Source organism: Lathyrus oleraceus, chromosome 2 (assembly GCF_024323335.1).
Source record: "Lathyrus oleraceus cultivar Zhongwan6 chromosome 2, CAAS_Psat_ZW6_1.0, whole genome shotgun sequence".
NCBI classification, from domain to species: Eukaryota; Viridiplantae; Streptophyta; class Magnoliopsida; order Fabales; family Fabaceae; genus Lathyrus; species Lathyrus oleraceus.
In genome coordinates this window covers 348466741-348487819 of record NC_066580.1, presented here as the reverse complement: position 1 = coordinate 348487819, position 21079 = coordinate 348466741, and the positions used below count along the sequence as shown (strand labels likewise).

The 21079-nt window shown below is 40.2% G+C and overlaps 1 protein-coding gene across 1 annotated transcript; it reads left to right on the top strand.

The window, feature by feature from the left end:
* The first annotated feature begins 15211 nt into the window (after nucleotides 1-15211).
* Nucleotides 15212-19705, top strand: LOC127123217 (uncharacterized). The gene is made up of 3 exons (XM_051053459.1): nucleotides 15212-15236; nucleotides 17124-18274; nucleotides 18473-19705. Exons 1-3 carry the CDS (start codon nucleotides 15212-15214, stop codon nucleotides 19703-19705), a joined length of 2409 nt encoding a protein of 802 aa, XP_050909416.1.
* Nucleotides 19706-21079: the final 1374 nt, after the last annotated feature.

Genomic DNA, 21079 nt, shown 5'->3' with positions numbered 1-21079 from the left:
GGAATTCGGCATCTTCCATACTCCGAACTCATGGACAGGAAGGCGAAAGGTCTTTGCTTCCGGTGTGGCGAACGGTTTCATCCTCTACATCAATGCGCAGAGAAGCAATTTCGCTTGGTGATTCTTGGAGATGATGAAACAATTAATGAAGAAGGAGAGATGCTTGCAATAGAACTCAAGGAAGAAGAAGAAGAGATTGCATTGGAGTGTAATGCGTTGGGGGGTTTTTGGAGTGACAAATGTGAAGGATTCATGAAAGCCTTCTACAATGATGAGGTTGGAAGGCACGATGATGGGTATCAGAGTATAGATTTTGGCCGACAGCGGAGCAAGCCATTGTTTCATCGATCCAAAAGTTAGGGCGACACTGGGTTTAGTCGTGGAACCAAATACAATGTTAGGGGTGAAATTAGGGGATGGACATAGAGTCAATACTGTTGGGAAGTGCAGGAACATTGAATTACAGATTGGGGATTTCACTACTCGATTAACTGCATATGTGTTGGAATTGGGAGAATTGGATTTGATACTAGGGGAAGCTTGGATGAGACAGTTTGGGAAGGTTACCTTTGATTGGGAAAACATGGTTCTTAGTTTTCCATGTAAGGAAGGGGTAGTTGAATTACAAGGTTTAAAAACTTTCCCCTTAACATCTTTACACAGTATGTTGAAAGACGAGGAGATTGATAGTATAATGACTCAAAAATGTAAATTGACATCCCATCAACAAGAGGAGTTGAATCAGGTGCTAAATTATTTTTCTAAGGTATTTAAAGAGATGGAGGTGCTGCCACCAAAAAGAGATATCACTCAATGTATTGAAATGCATAAAGAGGTTGTTCCGGTTAGTGTGCGGCCATACCGATATTTGTACCACTACAAAGATGAAATAGAAAGACAAGTGAGAACTATGCTCAAGCAAGGCATCATTAGACATAGCTCTAGTGCTTTTTCAAGTCCTATAATATTAGTAAAAAAGAAATATGACACATGGAGAATGTGTATGGATTATAGGGAGTTAAACAAAGCGATTGTTCCGGATAAATACCCGATTCCTGTGGTGGAGGAGCTGTTGGATGAATTGCACTGTGCCAGGTATTTTTCCAAGATAGATTTAAAATCAGGATATCATCAAATAAGGGTGAAGGAGGAGGATGTGCACAAAACTGAATTTCGAACACATGAAGGCCACTATGAATTTTTGGTGATGCCATTTGGATTGACCAACGCACCAGCCACATTTCAATCGACAATGAATCAAGTGTTCAAGCCGTTTCTAAGAAGGTTTGTCTTGGTTTTCTTCGATGGTATACTGATCTATAGTCGAGGGTGGAATGATCATGTGCAACACCTAACTCAAGTGCTGGAGGTATTACAAGACAATGCATTTGTGGCTAACAATAAAAAATGTGTTTTTGGTAGCAAACAGGTGGAGTACCTAGGCCATATCATTTCTGAAAGTGGAGTGGCAATGGATCCAGATAAAATAAAGAGCATAAGGGAATGGCCAATTCCTTGTAGTGTGAAGGGGGTGAGAGGCTTTTTGGGGTTGACCGGGTATTATAGAAAATTTATCAAAGGTTATGGAAGGATAGCTAAGCCATTAACGGAATTGACGAAGAAGGATGGATTCAAGTGGGGAGAGGAAGCCTTGCTAGCATTTGAAGAATTGAAAAAAGTAATGACGACATCACCAATTTTGGTACTTCCAGATTTTACTCAGCCGTTCGAAATTGAGTGTGATGCTTCCGGAAGAGGAGTAAGGGCTGTTTTGATGCAAAAGAAGCGACCAATCGCATTTTTCAGCAAGGCACTTTCAAAAAATAACCTTACAAAATCGGCCTACGAGAAGGAATTGATGGCACTTGTATTGGCAGTACAACATTGGAGACCCTATCTAGTGGGGAGGAAAATTGTAGTCTATTCTGATTAAAAGAGCCTCAAACACCTGTTGCAACAAAGAATAACAACAGCTGACCAACAGAATTGGATGTCAAAGCTCTTAGGTTATCAATTTGAGGTTATTTATAAACATGGCCTTGAAAATAATGCGGTTGATTCTCTGTCCAGGATGTTCGAGGAAGCGGAATTAAAATCAATCACCTCTTTCCCGTTATGGTTACAAATGCAGCAAGTGCAACATGAGGTAAGAGAAGACGAGCAACTGAAAAGGGTTATCAATGATGTAGAATCTAACCCGAATACTCACCCTGGGTTCAATATGCAGCGAGGAGTGTTGCTGTAGAAAAACAAACTGGTTTTATCCTTAAAATCAACTTGTTTACCAATGGTGTTGCAGGAATTTCACTCTACCCCGGTTGGGGGTCACTCAGGTTTTGTGAGAACATATAGAAGGGTTGCTGGAAATTTGTATTGGATTGGCATGCAGAGAGCTGTACAGGAGTTTGTGAGGAGTTGCGATGTCTGTCAGAGGCAAAAATATTCTGCATTGTCACCCGCAGGACTGCTGCAACCGCTGCCTATACCAGAATTGATTTGGGAAGACATTTCTCTTGATTTCATTACTGGTTTACCCAAATCCAAAGGATTTGAACCTTTTTTTGTATGGTGGATAGGTTATCTAAGTATAACCATTTTATACCCTTAAAATATCCTTATACTGCAAGGAAGGTGGCAGAGGTGTTCACAAAGGAGATAGTTCGTTTGCATGGAGTGCCACAACCTATTGTAAGTGATCGCGGCCCACTCTTCATTAGCGTATTTTGGAAGGAGCTATTCCTCTTACAAGGGACAATTTTAAAAATGAGTTCCTCTTATCATCCCGAGATAGACGGACAAATGGAGGTGGTGAATAGATGTCTTGAAGCTTACTTGCGTTGTTTTGCTTCAGAACGACCCAAGAGTTGGTCTTATTGGGTATCATGGGTTGAGTTGTGGTATAATTCCACATACCATGTGTTCGCTGTCAATTTTGGCGAACAACCTCTGGTTTTCCAAAACTTATTGAATTGGGTTACTTGCAGGATCAACCATACAAATCCTGGGACATGTGCAAATTTAAATAACTTTGTAACTCTTTAGAATAACCTTTGTATCCTTTATTTGGTTTACTAAGTCTTTCATGTACGAAAGATATTGACTAAAAGTGCTTAAGTAAAAGTAAACTTAACAAGACTAAGATAAATGGCGAAAAATAAATGGCGAAGAATAAATTGCATAAAGTAAATGCAAAGGATAAATGACTGGTAAATGTAAAGGAAAATTGGTAAAGAACTTTGGAATTTATAAGATAAAACTTTAAAGAAATGGTGTTTGTTCACACGTACATTTTCCAGATAAGGCTCTTTTCTCTCACACGGGTACTTTGAGTATTTTGCAGGAATTTTGTACAAGTTTTTACACCTTCATTCTGATAACAACTATCCTATTTATATACAAACAAAGTAACTGTCACTAATGAATAAATCCTAAAACTATGACATTTGACTCTCTGCATGACTTCCTTTCTCCAGGTGCTTCCACGCGTCTTCTGCCAAACGTTATAACTTTTTGAATTTGAATTTCCGCTTTACGTCGAAACGACGCGTCTCCTCAGACTTGTCGAATTGTCGAAATATCATAACATCATCCATACTTGTCAAAGACATCTTTTCATCTGCAGACATCTTCTTCTATCGAAATGTCGAACCACCAATCTGTCGAAGTGTCGAAAACACTTATCAACTAAACTGTTGAAAATGCTCTTCAAGTATATATTTTCCATTTTGCAAGCATCTCCATTTTGTCGAAAACATTATTCTGCTTATTACTTTCATGGCATCAAAAATACATGTATACAAATTGCCCCCCAGCAAAGATGTTTCGACTACTCTGGAGAAACAACCATTTGTTGTCAACCAATATTTCGATGCCATGTCATTTAATTCCACTATTTCCAAGCTTTTATAATCTCAAGTTCCCAAACAGATTCATCATTACACTTTTTCAGAAAACGTCATGTCTAGCCCATGTTTAGACCTTACCTCCATCATTTCCTAAACCTAACATCATGGCCTTTTTCAACTTCCACATCTTCATCATCACGTTGTAATTCAGCCACGTGTCCCACGATTATCATCAAAAACTCAAACGTTTTTTATCATCTTCCCTTATAAATACTCACAACCTATTTTCTCTGAAACTTTTTTATGCTTCAAACTTTCTTCTTCATACCCATTTTCATACTTTCAACTTTCCTGAAAAAATTTCTTTGTTCTTCTCAACAATGGCTCCTCCAAAATCTTCCAGCAGCAAACACTCCAAGAAGACCCAAGATTCAACTCTTCATCCTGCGTACGAGTTGAATGGACCAATGATTGTTGGAAACCAACAATATGTTCCTGAACCTCCCAATGAGAGAGAGAAGGAATGTATCTACAAATCCCAGGTATTAATTCCTATTCTTGTTTCTGGTATTTGTCACGCTATGTTAGGTCCACTCCCCAATCCAGATATTAAACCAGATCGTCTGAAAGAATTTTTTTCCCACCTATTTCCATACCAAACCCATAGGTGCTGGAGTAAAACCTCAACCTCAAGAGAAAATTGTAGAACAAATTGACCCACAAAGTTCGACTGATGATGGAGAGTTGAATTTAAGTTATTTGAATTATGCTAGAATCTTTAGAACTTGTCCATGGTCAAAAGACCCTTCAGACTATTTATCCTGGCTAGATAAGGTTGAAAATATTAAAGGAGATTTCTGGAAGGAAATAGGCATTTTCGACCTCATTCAATTGTCGAGAGTAGGACCCAACATTTGCCCCAATATGCTTTTAGCTTCCCTCTATTTTTGGGACAACACCTATAACACTTTTCACCTTCCTTGTGGGATGGTCACACCCACTCTCTTCAACGCAGCAGCCATCGTTGGCCTTCGCCCCAATGGGATAGATTTCGACCCCACCAACCTAAATGAAGATTCTATAGCTTTCAGCACTAACTTTGCTCCATACTCTTTATTCATGTCTCATTATCATGACAAGGATACCACAGAAGTCTCGGATGTCGAACATATAGCCTTTTTGACTCTATGGCTAACAAAATATGTGTTTTGCTCCCGTTCCCTCCAAGTTGCCAAAAGATTCATCACTATGGCCAATCAGCTTCACGCAGGAACTAAACTATGCTTAAGTGAAATGATTTTGGCGAATCTTTACGAATCCTTGAGTGAGAGTGTAAATTTTTTGAAAAACATCAAAGACAAAGGTAAAATCAATTTGTCAGGACCTTTCTGGCTTTTACAATTATGGCTCAATGCCACCTTTGAAGCTTCTCTTCCTGTAAAACACGAAGTGAACGAAGAAAAAGTGAAGGACAAAACTGTCGAATGGCCTAGGTTGGTGCAACTAACGCCAACTGATGAAGGAATTAGCCTTCGGTAAGCTTTCAACGGTTACGTCATGATGTTTGCCAAAAGGTATCATTTTACTTCGACCATGGCACCCTTTGCTAGTAGAAAAATTGGACCTGAATGGTTTACCCAACAACTGCCCTTGGAAATGTAGAAGGATGAGAATATATTTTTGGATGTTTGGGAATCATTTTTAACCCCCAGACTCCTTTTTTCCCATCTTAACATAACCAAAACCCAAATAGCTTTGATAGTCTACCAACCCAATCTCGTTGCTAGACAGTTTGGCTTGATCCAAAAAAAACCTCGACCCATCTTCCCAAAGAAAGGATCTATCATTTTCTACAACTCCCTTCATAATGAAGATAAGAGCAAAGAGCTGTCGAAGAAGCTAACTAATGATTCTCTTGATATTCGACCAGTGATCTTTCGACCATCTTTTCTCTGTACTCCTGAGTTTGATGAGTGGTGGAAGGATTATTATTCTACCATATTTTTTGACGTAATAGCCTTCAGCACACATTTAACAAATGCTTTTGCTTTCGTGCAGGATCGGACCAAAAAAGGTATTCAAAGACACATTAAAGAAATACAAAAATTTCAAAAATATTTTGAAACCATGTATAGACCTGATGATCTTAGTCGAACCATACGCGAAGCAGCAGTAGAATTAAAACATGAATTGACGGAGAGGTTTGAAAAATTGTCATTGCCTTCACATGTTCGACCAGAAGCGCGCTATGACCTGGCTTTCAGCTGTCATCCACCAAAATTTCCTCCTCTACCAACTGCTGTGTTTGGCGTGGCATTAAGCCCTCCATTTCCAGATTGGTTTGTTTGTGGGGACTATATGAGAATTCTTCGTCAACATTACAAAAAACCTGCTGAGCGTGTGGTTCCGGCTAAGTATCATTTGGACGATTACCAAGGACACCTTCATATTAGAATAGAACACGTTCCCGTGGAAAGTCCCATTCTTGAAGGTGTTAACAGAAAACACGATTTTTCTTTTGTTATTCTAACTGTATTATCATGTATTTCTTATATTTGCTTCTAATTTTTCTTTCTTTCCTTATCCGTAAAGATCCCTACCAAGAAAGCTTCCGTCGAAGCGTCACCAGGTGCTGCTAAGAAACCTTCGACAAAGGTACAAACCTCACCCTTTTCATTTATTTTTTCTCCTTTTAAGAAATTAACCGGCTTTGGTTTGCATGACTAGGTAAGTCGAAACCCCCCACTAGTCCAAAAAAGAAAGAAAGAAGAGGAGAAAGTTCCTAATGAAGAATCTGGTGATGAATCTCCAGAGCCAAACCCCCCTCCTCAGAAAAAGACAAAAAACAAGAGGGTCTCTTCCCAAAGATCCATTGTTAAGTCAGCTAAAAAAGATTTTTCAAGTACTCCAACTGCCAAACTTCAGTCGAAGGATACAGAGAGTGGGAAATCTAGTTTTGATACTGAGATTCCTGAGGTAAATCCTTATTTTGAATATCTATATTCATCTTCATTGCATTTCTTTCTTCTAACTTAGAATTATTTTCAGAAACAATTGGCTGTCGAAAGAAAACCTACAGATAAAAACACACCAAAACCTGATAGTGGTTCTGCTCTCAAAACTGTCAGCTCGACGTCCACTTCTCCGAAGGATTCGACAAAAGGATCAACAATGGAGATCGCGCAGACAAAAATTAATCCTGAACCTGAGAAAACTCTGGAAGAGACAGTCCACGAAGAAGAAATCCCCAAAAATGATCATGACAGGCAGACTGTAGCAGAATTCTCCTCCTCATCCAGGATTAAATGCTGCAAATAAGGGCGATGACACTGACATGGAAACTGGGGTCGAAGATGACCATGAAGAAGAAGAAACTACTAAAGATGAGGATGACCAGTCGAAACAACCGGATGTTGGGCAAACTTTAGGGCGAAGCACTCAACCCGCTCCTGACCAGGCCAAGGGAAGTTCCATATCAACTGGTTCGACTGGTTTCTCTCGCGAAGAGCTTGAGAGTCTCAAGGTGCAGAGACCTTTAGAATATCTGAAGGCCATGCTTAGCGCTCGTCACAATTTTCAAGATTCTTTGCAAAGCAGTTTGACTACCTCTGGGGCACTTCTGAAGCGCAATCTCTTGACAACATTTTGACCAAGATTAAGACGAAAATCCTTGATGTTGATTTGTTCAAAGTTTTAGAAGAAAACTCCCTTGCTCATATTGAACTCAAGAAAATTTTGAAACAAATAAACGTCTTGGAAACTTCTGTTGAGGTTGGCAATTTTGTGATGGAGCTGATGACCCTCATCGACTTGGCGACTGCAAACCTTCATTGTCAAAGAGATCTCTCCCAGCAAATCTCCACAAAATCTGAGACTCAAATTGCTGAATGGGATGCTGTTGCTACTTCGACTGACGAAGTTTCAAAGCTGCATCAGCTTTCTGAAACTTATATCAAAGAAGTTGCTGCTTGTGATGATAATATCCAGAAATGGGAGAAACAAATAGCTGTTCTTCAAGAAAAAATATCCCAAGAGAAAAAACGCAGAGCATCCATACAACAACCTAAGCAAAATGAGATTGACGACGAACTGAAGGTGGGTATTCGACATGCAGAAAGGGCTCAGTAACTTAGTCAAGAGATTGAGACTCTCTTTACTCACAGAAGTCTTTGTGATCATCGACTCCAGTTTCAGAAAAAGAAATTTGCCACATTGAAGGAAGCTTTTGCTAGTATCAAATTATAGTCGAATTAGTTTAACAATTCTCAGCCCTTTGAGGCTTTCTTTGTAATAACTTTGGTGCCATTTTTGTTTGGCAAAGCTATCACAATTATTTTCACAATTATTCTACTGCTATTTTTACTTCTTGCAATATTGGCTTATATTTTTTCAAATACTTGCCATTTATCTTTAAGATTCTCTCGTCTTTTCCTATCTCTTCAATCTCATACGCCCCATTTGAAAAACTTTTCAAAATCTGGAAAGGTCCTTCCCACTTAGGAGACCATTTTCCCATTAATCTATCTTTTCGATCCATAGGAAGGATTACTTTCCAAACAAGATCACCAATTAAAAAGGTCTTGAATTTTACTTTCTTATTGTAAAACTTTTCGACTCTTTCTTTTTGTCTCTTTATAAGATCCAGCGCACGCAACCTTTCTTTGTCTAAATAAACTAATTCGTCCATCATCGTACTCCAATATATATCTGATGGGATTTCATGATGCCTTTGAACTCTAACTGATTGCAAATATATTTCGACTGGTAAAACTGCATCATGTCCATAGGTCAACTTAAATGGAGTCGAATTCGTTGCTTCTTTTGGAGATGTTTGACAAGCCCACAAAACTTGATCTAAAGTTTTATGCCAGTTTTTAGGTTTTCTCCCCACATGCTTTTTGATCAAATTTATCACTACCTTGTTGGCTGCTTCAACTTGTCCATTGGCTTGAGCATAGTAAGGTGTCGAAGTAAGGAGTTTAAATCCTGTTTCTTGTGCAAATTTCTGCATATTTTTACCAGTGAACACAGATCCTTGATCTGTTGTTATTGTTTCTGGTATCCCAAATCTATAAATTATGTGCTTTTGGATAAAATCTATAACTTCTTCTTGATCCATATTTACCAATGGTATGGCTTCAATCCACTTAGTAAAATAATCTATTCCAACCAAAATGTACTTTTTCCCTTTTGAAGAGGCTGGTCGAATTTCACCCATCAAGTCTAAAGCCCAACCTCCAAATGGCCAAGGCTTTATAATTGAATGCAACTCACTTGCAGGAACATGGGGTATGCCTGCATGTACTTGACATTCCTGGCAACCTTTTGCAAATTCGACACAGTCCTTCAGCATTGTTGGACAATACATTCCTTGTTGAAACAATAACCATTTCATTTTAGACCTGCTTGGTGTGCGCCACACGCTCCACTGTGCACATTCGACAAAGCTATGTAAGCTTCATCTTCACCTAAGAATTTCAACAAGACTCCTTCTACAGTCTTTTTGAACAATTCATTTCCAAAAAGTACATAACTTAAAGCTCTGTATTTTACCTTTCTTTCGGCTTTCTGATTTGGGTCTTGTAGATAATCCTTGATGGGCTTTCTACAGTCTTCAATTCCTGAATCATCTATATTGAATATCTCAAAAATTTCTTCGTCACCATATCCTAATCTTATTGACTCCAAATCTGATGGGGACAATTTGGTAGATATGACTCTTCCTTTGACTTCAATAGCCTTTTCTAACTTTTCCTTCGACACTTTGTATCCAGACGCAAGTTGAGCAAGGTCATTCGCCTCTTGATTCTCCACCCTGGGAATGTGCCTAAAGGCCACATTGTCGAATTCCTTGAGAAGTCTATTGGCTATTACAAAGTACATGATTAAATTTTCTTTCACACACTTATATTCTTTAGTCAACTGCTTTATCACCAGTTCAGAGTCACCCATTATTTCGACTCTTGTTGCCCCCAATTTCAACAATATTTCAAGTCCAGCAATCAAAGCTTCATATTCTGCTTCATTATTTGAACACAGACTTTCAACTTTGTACTTGAACTTTGTTGGAATTCTGTCAGGAGAAATAATCAACATCCCAACACCAGTTCCATTCTTATGACTAGAACCGTCGAAATACAGTTTCCATGGTTCTAATTCGACATACTCTACATTTTCATCTATAGAGTGGTCAGCTATAAAATCAGCAACCACTTGTCCTTTCACATCCTTTAAAGGCAAATATTTCAAGGAATATTCTATCAATGTTAAAGCCCATTTTCCGATCCGACTATGCAAAATAGATTTAGATAACATGTATTTTATTACGTTGAAGTGAGAAGAAATGTACACATCAACAAGCTTTATATAATGCTTTAATTTCATACAAAAAAAATATACACATAGACATAGTTTTTCTATAATACTATATCTAGTTTCAGCATCATTTAGGACTCTACTGAGATAGTAGATGGCTCTTTCAACGCCATTCTCATCTTCTTGGCACAGCATACTTCCTAATGTTTTGTCTGATGCCGAAATGTACAATCTCATACTTCTTTTTCTATAAGGAGATATTAGAATTGGAGGGCTAGCCAGGTATTCCTTGATTTTGTCAAAGGCAGCTTGTTGTTCTTGCCCCCATGCAAAATCTTCCTTCTTTAGTCGAAGTAGAGGAGAGAAGGCTTGCGTTTTTCCACTAAGGTTGGAGATAAACCTTCTGAGAAAGTTGATTTTCCCCAGCAAAGACTGCAACCCCTTTTTCCGTTGATGGCGCTTTCGCCTCCATTACGGCTTTGGCTTTGTTTTCATTTATTTTGATCCCCTTCTTGTGGACCACAAAACCTAAGAAATCACCCGCCTGCACACCAAAAACACATTAAAGGGGATTCATTTTTAAACCAAACTTCCTCATCCTTTCAAAGGATTGTCGAAGATGGTCTATATGACTTTTCCCTGAAACAGACTTGATCACAATATCATCAATGTACACTTGCATGAAAGTTTCAATAAAGTCATGAAAAATGGAATTCATGACCCTGTTGGTAAGTTGCTTCAGCGTTTTTTAAACCAAAGGGCATTACTACCCATTCGTACGTTCCTATTGCTCCAGGACAACGGAAAGTTGTTTTAGGAACATCTTCTTCAGCAATAAAAATTTGATTATAGCCAGAGTATCCATCTAGCATACTTAAATACTCGTGGCCTGCTGCAGAATCTATAAGCATTTCTGCCACTGGCATAGGATATTCATCCTTTGGGGTAGCTGAATTTAAGTCTCGAAAATCAATGCATACCCTAAGTTTGCCATTTTTCTTAATTACAGGAACTATATTTGCAATCCATTCGACATACCTGGTTGTGCCGATGAACTTGCATTTTAGAAGTCTTTCGACCTCTTCTTTTATTTTCTACAGAATCTCTGGTGTGAAGCGTCTTGGAGTCTGCTTTACTGGCTTCTTTCCTTCCATTATTGGCAGCTGCAATTCGACCAAACTTCTATCTAAACCCGGCATCTCGTCGTAATCCCATGCGAAGCAGTCTTTGAACTCTTTCAGCAACTGGACTATTTCGACTTTGAAATGGGGGTCCATCTTTGCGCTTATGTAGGTTGGTCTACTTTCTGCCCCCAGTCCTAAATTTATTTCCTCTAATGGATCCTGCGCCACCATCTTCACGTTAGTTGACACTGGATCTTTTTCGAACCCCAAAGGTTCGTCATCATAAATGGCGTCAAGCTTTTGGTGTTGCCATTCGCCCATCTGGTTGTTATCATAATCTTCTGCAACGTCTCTTTGGGGACATTGTTCGTTGGAATTTTCTTTGTTGGCTTCGACAGGGATATAATTTACTTCGGCCTCAAGGGCCTCTTTGAGTTTGTTTTCGGCTACGTAAGTCGTAATTCTTTCGAGCGTTGATTCTTTACTCATCATCATCAAATTCGCTTCCCCATCCTGTTGGCGCTATATGAGTAGTTCCCCACATGTAGTTTGATTCGCTAATTACTTCTTTGTCCCACTGAAAACCATGTGTAGGATGAAGGTACATGGAGCAGTAGGCGTTGTCTGTTGCTTTTAGGTCGAACTCGGTTGGGCTGCACGGAGGTATGTGAGCTAGGTTCTTGTCGAAACTTCGACTGTTGACATTGTTCACTTCCGTCATGAAATAACTTTGATCAGCTTCAATGTTTTCGACAATCCCGTCTGGTCTCCAAATGGCTATTCGCTGATGCATTGAAGAAGGTACGACTCCTACACCATGAATCCACTCCCTTCCAAGTAGTAAATTATAATTCTCCCTTGAAGCAATGACCATGAACATTGTTGGCCTTGTTATGGTTCCAACAGTCAAATCCACCTGGATAACGCCCATAGTGGTTCCTACTTTTCCTTTGTAGTTCGACAACACCATGTTGTGAGGCTTTGCGTCTGAATCGTCCTTCCCAATCTTCCTTAGCATGAAATGGGGCATCAAATTTACTGCTGCTCCGCCATCTACCAGTATCTTGTTTACACCAACATTCTCAATCTTTCCTTTTATGAACAAAGGCTTTAAATGTGCCTTCATGGAATCGTCTAGCCTTTCGAAGAAAACATTCTGTTCTTCGACGCAACCATTGTTCATGACGTAGTAGCAAACAAGCCTATGTATCATTGTTTCCTCTTCCATCTCATCTTCCTCGTCTTTGACCTCCATGATTCTATCATAATCTTTAGGGAGGATAGAAACCACATTGCAAATCACATTAAAGGACGCTTCTGAGTCAGATTCGAAGTTGCCAGTTATTTCGTCGTCTTCTTGCACCTTCTCTTTGGACACCACTGGTTCGACCAAGCTGCCAGGATTGATCTGGTGGGAGGTCTCCTCTCTGTTTACTATCTGCGCATTGTCACTAGATTCTGCTTTATCCTTACTGCCAGCATCTTTTCCAATCACACTTTTTTCTGCAGCTTCTTTTTCTGCCCTCTTCTGCCTCTGGAATCTTCTCCATTGGGATCTTGACATAGGATTTTTCCCTTTGTAGTTTTCTGAAGGATATGGTCTTGGCTTGTGCTTCCCCACCTCCTTCTTATCTTCCATCGAAGTGCCTCTCTGAACTTCAAAATTTCTCCATTTTTTCTGTCCTTGAGCATCTCTAATGGGTTGAACCCATTTGTCATCCGTTGCTTTGTTGGATGGTTTGTAAGTGCTATGGTGTCTTTCTCCACGCCTCCATTGGTGATGATCACTTTTTCTTGGGTCATATCCTGTTGTCCCCCAATTTGCTTTTCTCTTGGCTTTATCCACTACTTCCAGATTGGTTGCTGCCTTCCTGTCGAAGATTGCACTGCAACGTGGGCATAACATCACTTCAGTCCTCATCTTTTGGCACCTCTTGATGAATTCCACTAGATTTGCCTCTTCTTTAGGATATTCCAGCCTTTGGTACTCCTATCGACGGAAATCTCCATCCATTTCTGCCTGGTTTCTCTGAGATACTTCCACCATATTCACCCCAGCATTCCGTCCGTCAATAATGCTTAATTTGTTCATTTTTCTAATAAGTCTTTCTTCTTCGACTTCACCATTTCTTTGTATTTGGTTGAACTCCTTTTCTGGGAAGCAATGCCAAGATATGTTCCTGGGACCATGTTTGCAGCAACATTTGTTCGAATTTCTTTTGGGGTCCTCCATTACCCTACGTAGGATTCCACTGGTCACAAGCTTCATAGGACCATCCACAGCTTCTGCTTTGATTCCTGTGACCTCTTTATTGAAAGGTCCCATAATGTTGACGCAGTTTGCGACATCACCTATCCTCATTTTGTCAGGATTAAGGCCTTCAGTAGCCTTGTTTTCAATAGTGAGGTCTTCAGTAACCTTCTTTTTGATGATAGGGAGATTGTCAGTTGTCTCAGTTGTTTTTTCATTGTTGCTCAAAGGTAAATCCCCCCACCCGGTTGGCTGGATTGCATCGATGTCGATACGAGAACTTGCAGGCACAGTGTATTTCGCGAGATAATCGTACTTCCCACTTGGCTGTCCCAAGCAATCCCAATTTGCTCCTTGTCGATCTACAACATCTTCAGCAATATTGTCATTGTCCTTTTTGTCGAAACCTTCAGTAGTTTCCATCTTTTTCTGGTCGTCAAAGCCTTCAGTAACTTCAACTTTGTTCTGGTTTGTAAGATCATCAACAATCTCAACCATGTTGATATTAGTGTCGAAACCTCCAGCAACTTCCACCATTTCAAAACTGCCGTCAGAAGCAACTTCGACCTCCACCATATTCACAATGGATGGTTCAGCATAATGGGCTTCGACTGGCTGCATGGGATTCGAATCAATCCTCATCTGTTGTTTTGGCTTGTCACCAAACTTCAGCCTTCCGTCACGGATAGCATTTTGAACGAGATCCCTGAAAAGGAAACACCGAGACGTTTTATGGCCCAAAAAGTTATGGTATTTACAAAAACCTCTCTTTTTCTGTTGTTCCACAGGCGGTTCTTTAGCCTGGTGGTTTTATTAATTGACCATCTTTAACCAATAAGTCAAAAATCTCGTCACATTTGGTGATGTCGAACGTATAAGTTCTTTTAGGAAACTTATCATTGGTTTTGATTGGATTTCCGTTCGACGGAGTTAGTACTTTACACGAATATGGTGGGCCTTGCTTCAGTTCTGCTAAGTCAATCTCTTGTTCGTCGAAGTTACTTGGTTCGTCTTCGTCGTATTCATCATCTTGACATACCCCTACATAGGCCACCCTTTTTTTTTTTTTATTTGCTCTAAATTTTTCATCCCTTAACCTTTCGACTTGTCTCACCCTATCTGTTAATTGCGCCATATCCCTTAAATACTGAGTGTCTAGTTTCTTTCTTATAGAGTAATCTAGACCCCCTGCGGCCATTTCGACTAACTCATGTTCTGGCACCCGAGTGAAACACCTAGCCTTTAGCAGCCTGAACCTATTTAAATAACCATCTATTGGTTCTGAGTATTTTCTCTTAACACTGGCTAATTCCTTCAGACTTATTTTGGTTTGTCCCATGTAAAATTGTTCATGGAATAACCTCTCTAATTAGGTCCACGTATACATTGAGTTTGCAGGCAAGGATGTAAACCAAGTAAACGCGTTTTTCGTCAAGGAACTAGGAAAGTAGTTTATTTTCAAATTTTCATTACGGGCTATCTCTCCTGCTTCAATCAGATAACGTGCTACATGTTCTATGGTGGATTCACTAGTATCCCCTGAGAATTTGGTGAACTTAGGAACTTTCCATCTTGGGGGCAATTCTTCTTGCAGAATATATTCCGACAGCGGGGAAGCGTAACTGGGCCTTTGTAATCCTACGTTTACCCCATTTTGTGCCATTATCATTTCGACCATGGCCGCTAAATTGTTTTCGGCAGGCAAGTTATTATACCGGAATCGCTGTTGCAACACAGCATCAACGTCTTGGCCTCTCTGGACTACTATCCTTCTAGGCTCTTGTGGAACAGGAATTTCGACACGAGGTTGTTCGACTACTTCCTCTTGGTTTCTGACGTTTGCCTGGGGATTATCTAAAGGTATTTAATTTATTGTAGGATCTTCTTGAACCGCCACCACTGGGTCCTGAACCGCTTGTTTTCTGTGTCGAGTTTGAGGGACCCCAAAAAAGTCAGCAATGCGCGTCATTTGCGCTGCCAACAATTGGTTTGTTTGGGTGGTTGATCGGTCACATTTTAACTTGATTCTCATCATGTTCTCGGCCAAAATTCATCAATGTGGTAACCCTTTATTTTGTGTTTTAGTGTTTGAATTTTAAGTATTTCATAGTTGAGTAGATTTATGCTTATTTTGCTTTTGGTGTTAATTTAAGTTTTTAGATGCGTTTTATGTCGTTTCCATGGTATTGTGCATGTTTCAGAAGTAGTTGAAGAGTCGGAAGTGCCAAGGCAACAGTGGAAGAGTGAAAGAAAAAGAAAGAAAAAATAGAAGGAAATTCCTGGAGCCAAACACGGCCCGTGTCTCCTGACACGGCCCGTGCTGCAAGAAAACCTTTTTCCCATACAAAAACCAGGGAGCTGACACGGCCGGCCGTGTTGCTTGGCACGACCCGTGTCAGCAGGTCTGAAGGAAAACCAAAAAAATAAATAATTGAAGAGCCAACACGGCCGCCCGTGTTGCCTGGCACGGCCCGTGTTGGCAGGAGCGCTGAAGTTTCCGATTTCTTGTTTTCACTCATGTAAGTGATCCCGGAGGGCATTTTTGACTTTTTGGCCTGGCTGCAATGTGTACCACACTATTTAGACCTAATGGAAGGACAAACAAAGGGAGGGAACATAGAGAGAACGAGAGAATCAAGATTTTTGGAGAACGGAGATCATCAAGCGCGGAAGCAATTGAAGATCGAAGCTATCTAATCTCTTGTAATGTCTAATCTTATATTTGTACCTTCTTTGAATATTATCATGAGCTAAACCCCCCAATGCTAGGGGGGTGTCCCTGAATTGCTTTTGTAATGAACCTTTTTCCTACAATGTTATGAATGTCTATGTTTTTATGAAATCAATTTGTTATAACACGAGTGTAATGCTTGCCGTATTGGAAAATTAGGTATTGAATTGGAGGTAAAGGAGGTCTGACAAATCCCTTTATCACTATGTGTATAACAACATCGCTAATTTCTCTTAGGAATGAGGATCTAATAGCGATGATGGAAAATTCTTGATATTCATACATAGGATTAATATTCTTTTGAATGGCTAAGGAATTGGGATTTAAAATAGAATGTTAATGGTTTCTGGCTAAGGAATTAGGGGAAACTTCTCTTGAGAACCTTATTGACTCATTAGAACATAGATATCATAAAATAAGGATTAAGTTTATTTCAGAGCAATTCATACACCCTTGATCTAGCATGTTTAACGTTTCTGCATTCAAAAATCTCTATTGTACCTTTATATTTTACAAAGCAAATTCACTCTTCACTTACCAACCTAAGGTTATTTTGTTTAATTGAATCATTATCAACACTGATAGTTCCTACGCAGTCCTTGAGATCGATACTCAGGATAATTCCTTTTATTACTACATCGGTAAAATAGTACACTTGCTATTTTCCCGATCAAGTTTTTGGCGCCGTTGCCGGGGACTGCCAAACTATCTGTTAATAATTATTCAATTGGAATTTTGTTGCTCTGCAACTAAAATTTTACTTTATTTTATTTTTGTTTATATCACTTTGCCTATCCTAACAACTGTCTAATAGTTTATGCGAGGTAAGGCCTCAGCTGAATTTCTTTTTGACGCAGAACCAGAACGATCGTTGCGAGCACGAATCAGAAAAGCCAGACACGACAGACTGGAAGTAACAGAAGAACCGCTGATAGTTTCTGATTCTGAGGAAGAGGGAACCGTTTCAATTCATTCAGAACACTCTGATTCTGGAAATTCTGATACCGAACCTGAAACTATGGCAGCTGATCCACCTCCTGCGGAGAGACTATTAGGTGATTACGGGGGAGCAAATGCCCCGCCTGGAAGGATGACAATCGTGAATCAACCAGTCAATGTTGCCCACTTTCAACTTCACCCCTCAACGATACGGCAACTAGAAAGGAGACCTTTCGCAGGAAAAATTAACGAAGATGCCAACAAGCATTTGCAAAGGTTTCTGACTATGACTACGTCGTTAAAGATTGAGGGACATTCTGAGGAAGCTAAGAAGTTGGTCATGTTTCCGTTTACATTGTCAGAAGATGCTGAAGAGTGGTTCTACTCTTTACCTGCTGGAAGCATCACAACTTGGCAACAGATGGAGACAACTTTTCTCAACGAGTACTTTCCGGCCTCTGTGTACATCCGAAAGAGGTACGGCATAGTGAATTTTAAACAGAAGGAAGGAGAGTCACTTGGAGATGCGTATAAGAGGTTCAAACGATTGTTGGTTGCTTGTCCTACTCATAATATGGATGCAACGGAGCAAATGCAGAATTTTGTGAATGGTCTTCGGCTGAAGACTAAGCAACTTATTGACACAGCAGCTGGTGGCTCAACCAACTTTACAATAGCCACTGGTATTAAAAAGATTATCGAAGCCATTGCAGCCAATGAGCACTTGGAGTTGTATGACCGCAGTGTTAGTCAACCCGAAGGGATAGTTGACCTGAAATTGGCAAGCCAAGTGGTGAAGATGGAAGATCAAATAGCAGCTGAAGTAGAAAGGAGATTGAAGAAGATGGCTATTGATACCCAAACTGTGGCACAGGTTCAACAGGTTCAACCAACTCAAACTAGTAATTGCGAAATTTGTGGAGGACCTCATCTTACCGCACATTGCTTTGCTACCGCACAACAAATTGAGGAGATCAAGTTTCTTAGGCAGAACAACCCTTATTCAAACACATACAATCCGGGTTGGAAAAACCATCCAAATTTCTCATGGAAGGATCAACAAGGAAATGTGCAGAACCAACCACAACAACAACAACCGTATCAACAACCTCAACAACAGTTTCAGCAACAGGTACCAAGAAAAGCTGATTGGGAGATTGCCATTGAGAAGATGGCCGCTCAAAGCTCTCAATTTCAAGAAGAGACTCGAAGTAATTTAAAAAACACAGGTGCTTCAATTAAGAATCTTGAAATACAAATGAGTCAGATAGCACAACAACTAGCGGGTTCTCCACAACAGGGAGTTTTACCAAGTTCTACGGTTACTAATCCAAGAGAAAATTATCATGTGAATGCGGTGACCACCAGGAATGGTAAGTCAAAAGAAATACCTGAGAAGAGTTCTGAAGAAGAAGACTTATTGCTTGAAGTTGATCTAGAGATAAAAGAAAATGAGGTTGCAAATGAAGAGGTCACTCATGATGAACGAGTGGTTAAAGATAAAGTGAATGATCAAAAACCGGCCGTCAAACTGCCATTCCCAACAAGAAATAAGAAGAAAGGGCAGCATGAGAAAAACTTTGAGAAGTTCTTGGAAATGTTTAAAAAGCTTGAGCTAAACATTCCTTTCTTGGAGGCGCTTGAGCAAATGCCTACCTACGCAAAGTTCATGAAAGACATCATATCGAAGAAGCGGACCATAGAAACTAACCCGATTATTCTAACGGAAACTTGTAATGCCATTTTGCAGGGTATGAAGGTTCCGGTGAAAAAGAAGGATCGAGGTTCTCTGACCATTCCGTGTGCCATTGGAGATAGATCCTTCAAGAAAGCTCTAATTGATTTGGGAGCGAGTGTAAGTCTGATGCCGCTGTCTATCTATAAGAAGTTGGGGATAGGTAAAATTCAAGATACGAGAATGACACTCCAATTTGCTGACCGCTCTGTGAAGAGACCCTATGGGATAGTAGAAGATGTGCTAGTAAAGATCGACAAGTTTATGTTTCCCGTGGATTTTGTCATTTTGGAAATGCCGGAAGATGAAGAGATACCAATCATTTTGGGGAGACCATTTTTAGAGACCGGGAGATGTTTGATCGACATAGAAGAAGGCACGATGACTTTGAAAGTGTATGATGAAGAGTTAAAAATTGATGTGCGAAACACCATGAAGTACAAGGATGAGGTTGCTACTAGCCAACATATTGAGACAATCGATCAAATATGTGAAAAGAAAAATTGCTTGACAACACAAAAATTTCCCTTGGAAAGGGTGTTGAGCTTATCAATTTTTAACAAAGAGGAAGTAGTTAACGAGAAAGATATGGAAGTTTTAGCCATGACGGAAGCATCACCACCTTTTAAAGGTTATCAATACAACCGGTGGAAAGATTTAAGGCAACCCTTAGTGGAAGAAAAGAAAGATGAACAAAAGAAGGGAACCGAATTGAAACAACTACGGAGAACCTCAAATATGTCGTCCTCGACACAGAGAATTTGAAGGGAATAAGCCCTACAATATGCATGCACAAAATTCTCATGGAAGATGATCACCAGCCGGTTGTCCAACCTCAACAACGTCTTAACCCAGCAATGAAGGAAGTAGTCAGAAAAGAGGTGCAACACGGCCGGCCGTGTGAGCTAGCACGGGCCGTGTTGCTCAATTTTCAGAAGCCAATACATTTTCCAGGGAGGCAACACGGGCAGCCGTGTGTGCCAACACGGGCCGTGTTGCTTGGTGATTTCTTCCCCATACATTTTCCAGGGAGGCAACACGGTCGGCCGTGTGGTCCAGCACGGGCCGTGTTGCAGTGCGTAACTCAGAATTTTTTTTTAAAATTAGAGACATTGGAGTGGGGCCCACATGTTTTTAAATACCTTTTACCTCTCCCCCACTCACTTTTCAGCCACTTCATCTCCTCCAACCCTATTTTTCCCTCATATCTCCTAAACTCCATAACTTCTTTCACCTTAAAGCTCATATTTCTTCATCATCCAACCATTGTGTTCCAAAGTTCCTTCACAAAAGCTGGGCCGTTTCTCGCACTCTACACCGTGACGGTATTATTTTTCTCTATCTCCACTATTTTTTTCTGCTCACTTTTTCAGGTGACCATTATGCCCCCCAAAAGAGCCGAGCGAGGAAAGGCGGTGGTAGAGACCTCAAGGCCGAGACAAAGGGCCCGGAGGATGCCGAATGCACACGGAATTATTTTTGAGGATGATGACCATGTTGAAAGGTACAAAACTCACCTTAAAAGAAAGCTTGTACCTACAAGGTATGTTTGTGATGAGACTATGAGTGCTTTAGGAATTCTAGATGATGTATCTCAAATGTTCCACAATTTAGGTATTTTTGAATTTATGCATGCTGATGTGCCTACCTATGAACGCATCACTCTAGAGTTCCTAAGCACTGTTAAATTTAAACTGGAAAAAATTGGACTGGTCATGTCTATGAATATTTTGGCACTATGAGTTTCCGACTTTATAACGAAGATTACTCGATGTCGGTTATTCAGCTTGGGCAATGCCTCCGGTTACCATTGGTAGGATCCGGGGCAGTGCCAAATGACTTTTCTGCAGGTTCCTTTTGGTCCTCTATTACAGGTTTACCACAGTACGAACCCCGAAGTGCAAAGGCATCATGGATTCAAAACCCGTGCTTCCGATATGCTCAAAAAGGGTTAGCATTCACCTTGTTTGGACGAGGAGATAGTACAGGTGTAGCGGCAAAGCGGGAGTTATTTTTGATGCATGCCATGGTGAATGAGGAACCAGTGAATGTGGCGGCATTCGCCGCGGACCATTTAGGTACCATGGGGCGTGCCAGCTCAGGAGCCATTTCTGTGGGAGGTATGATAACACAAATTGC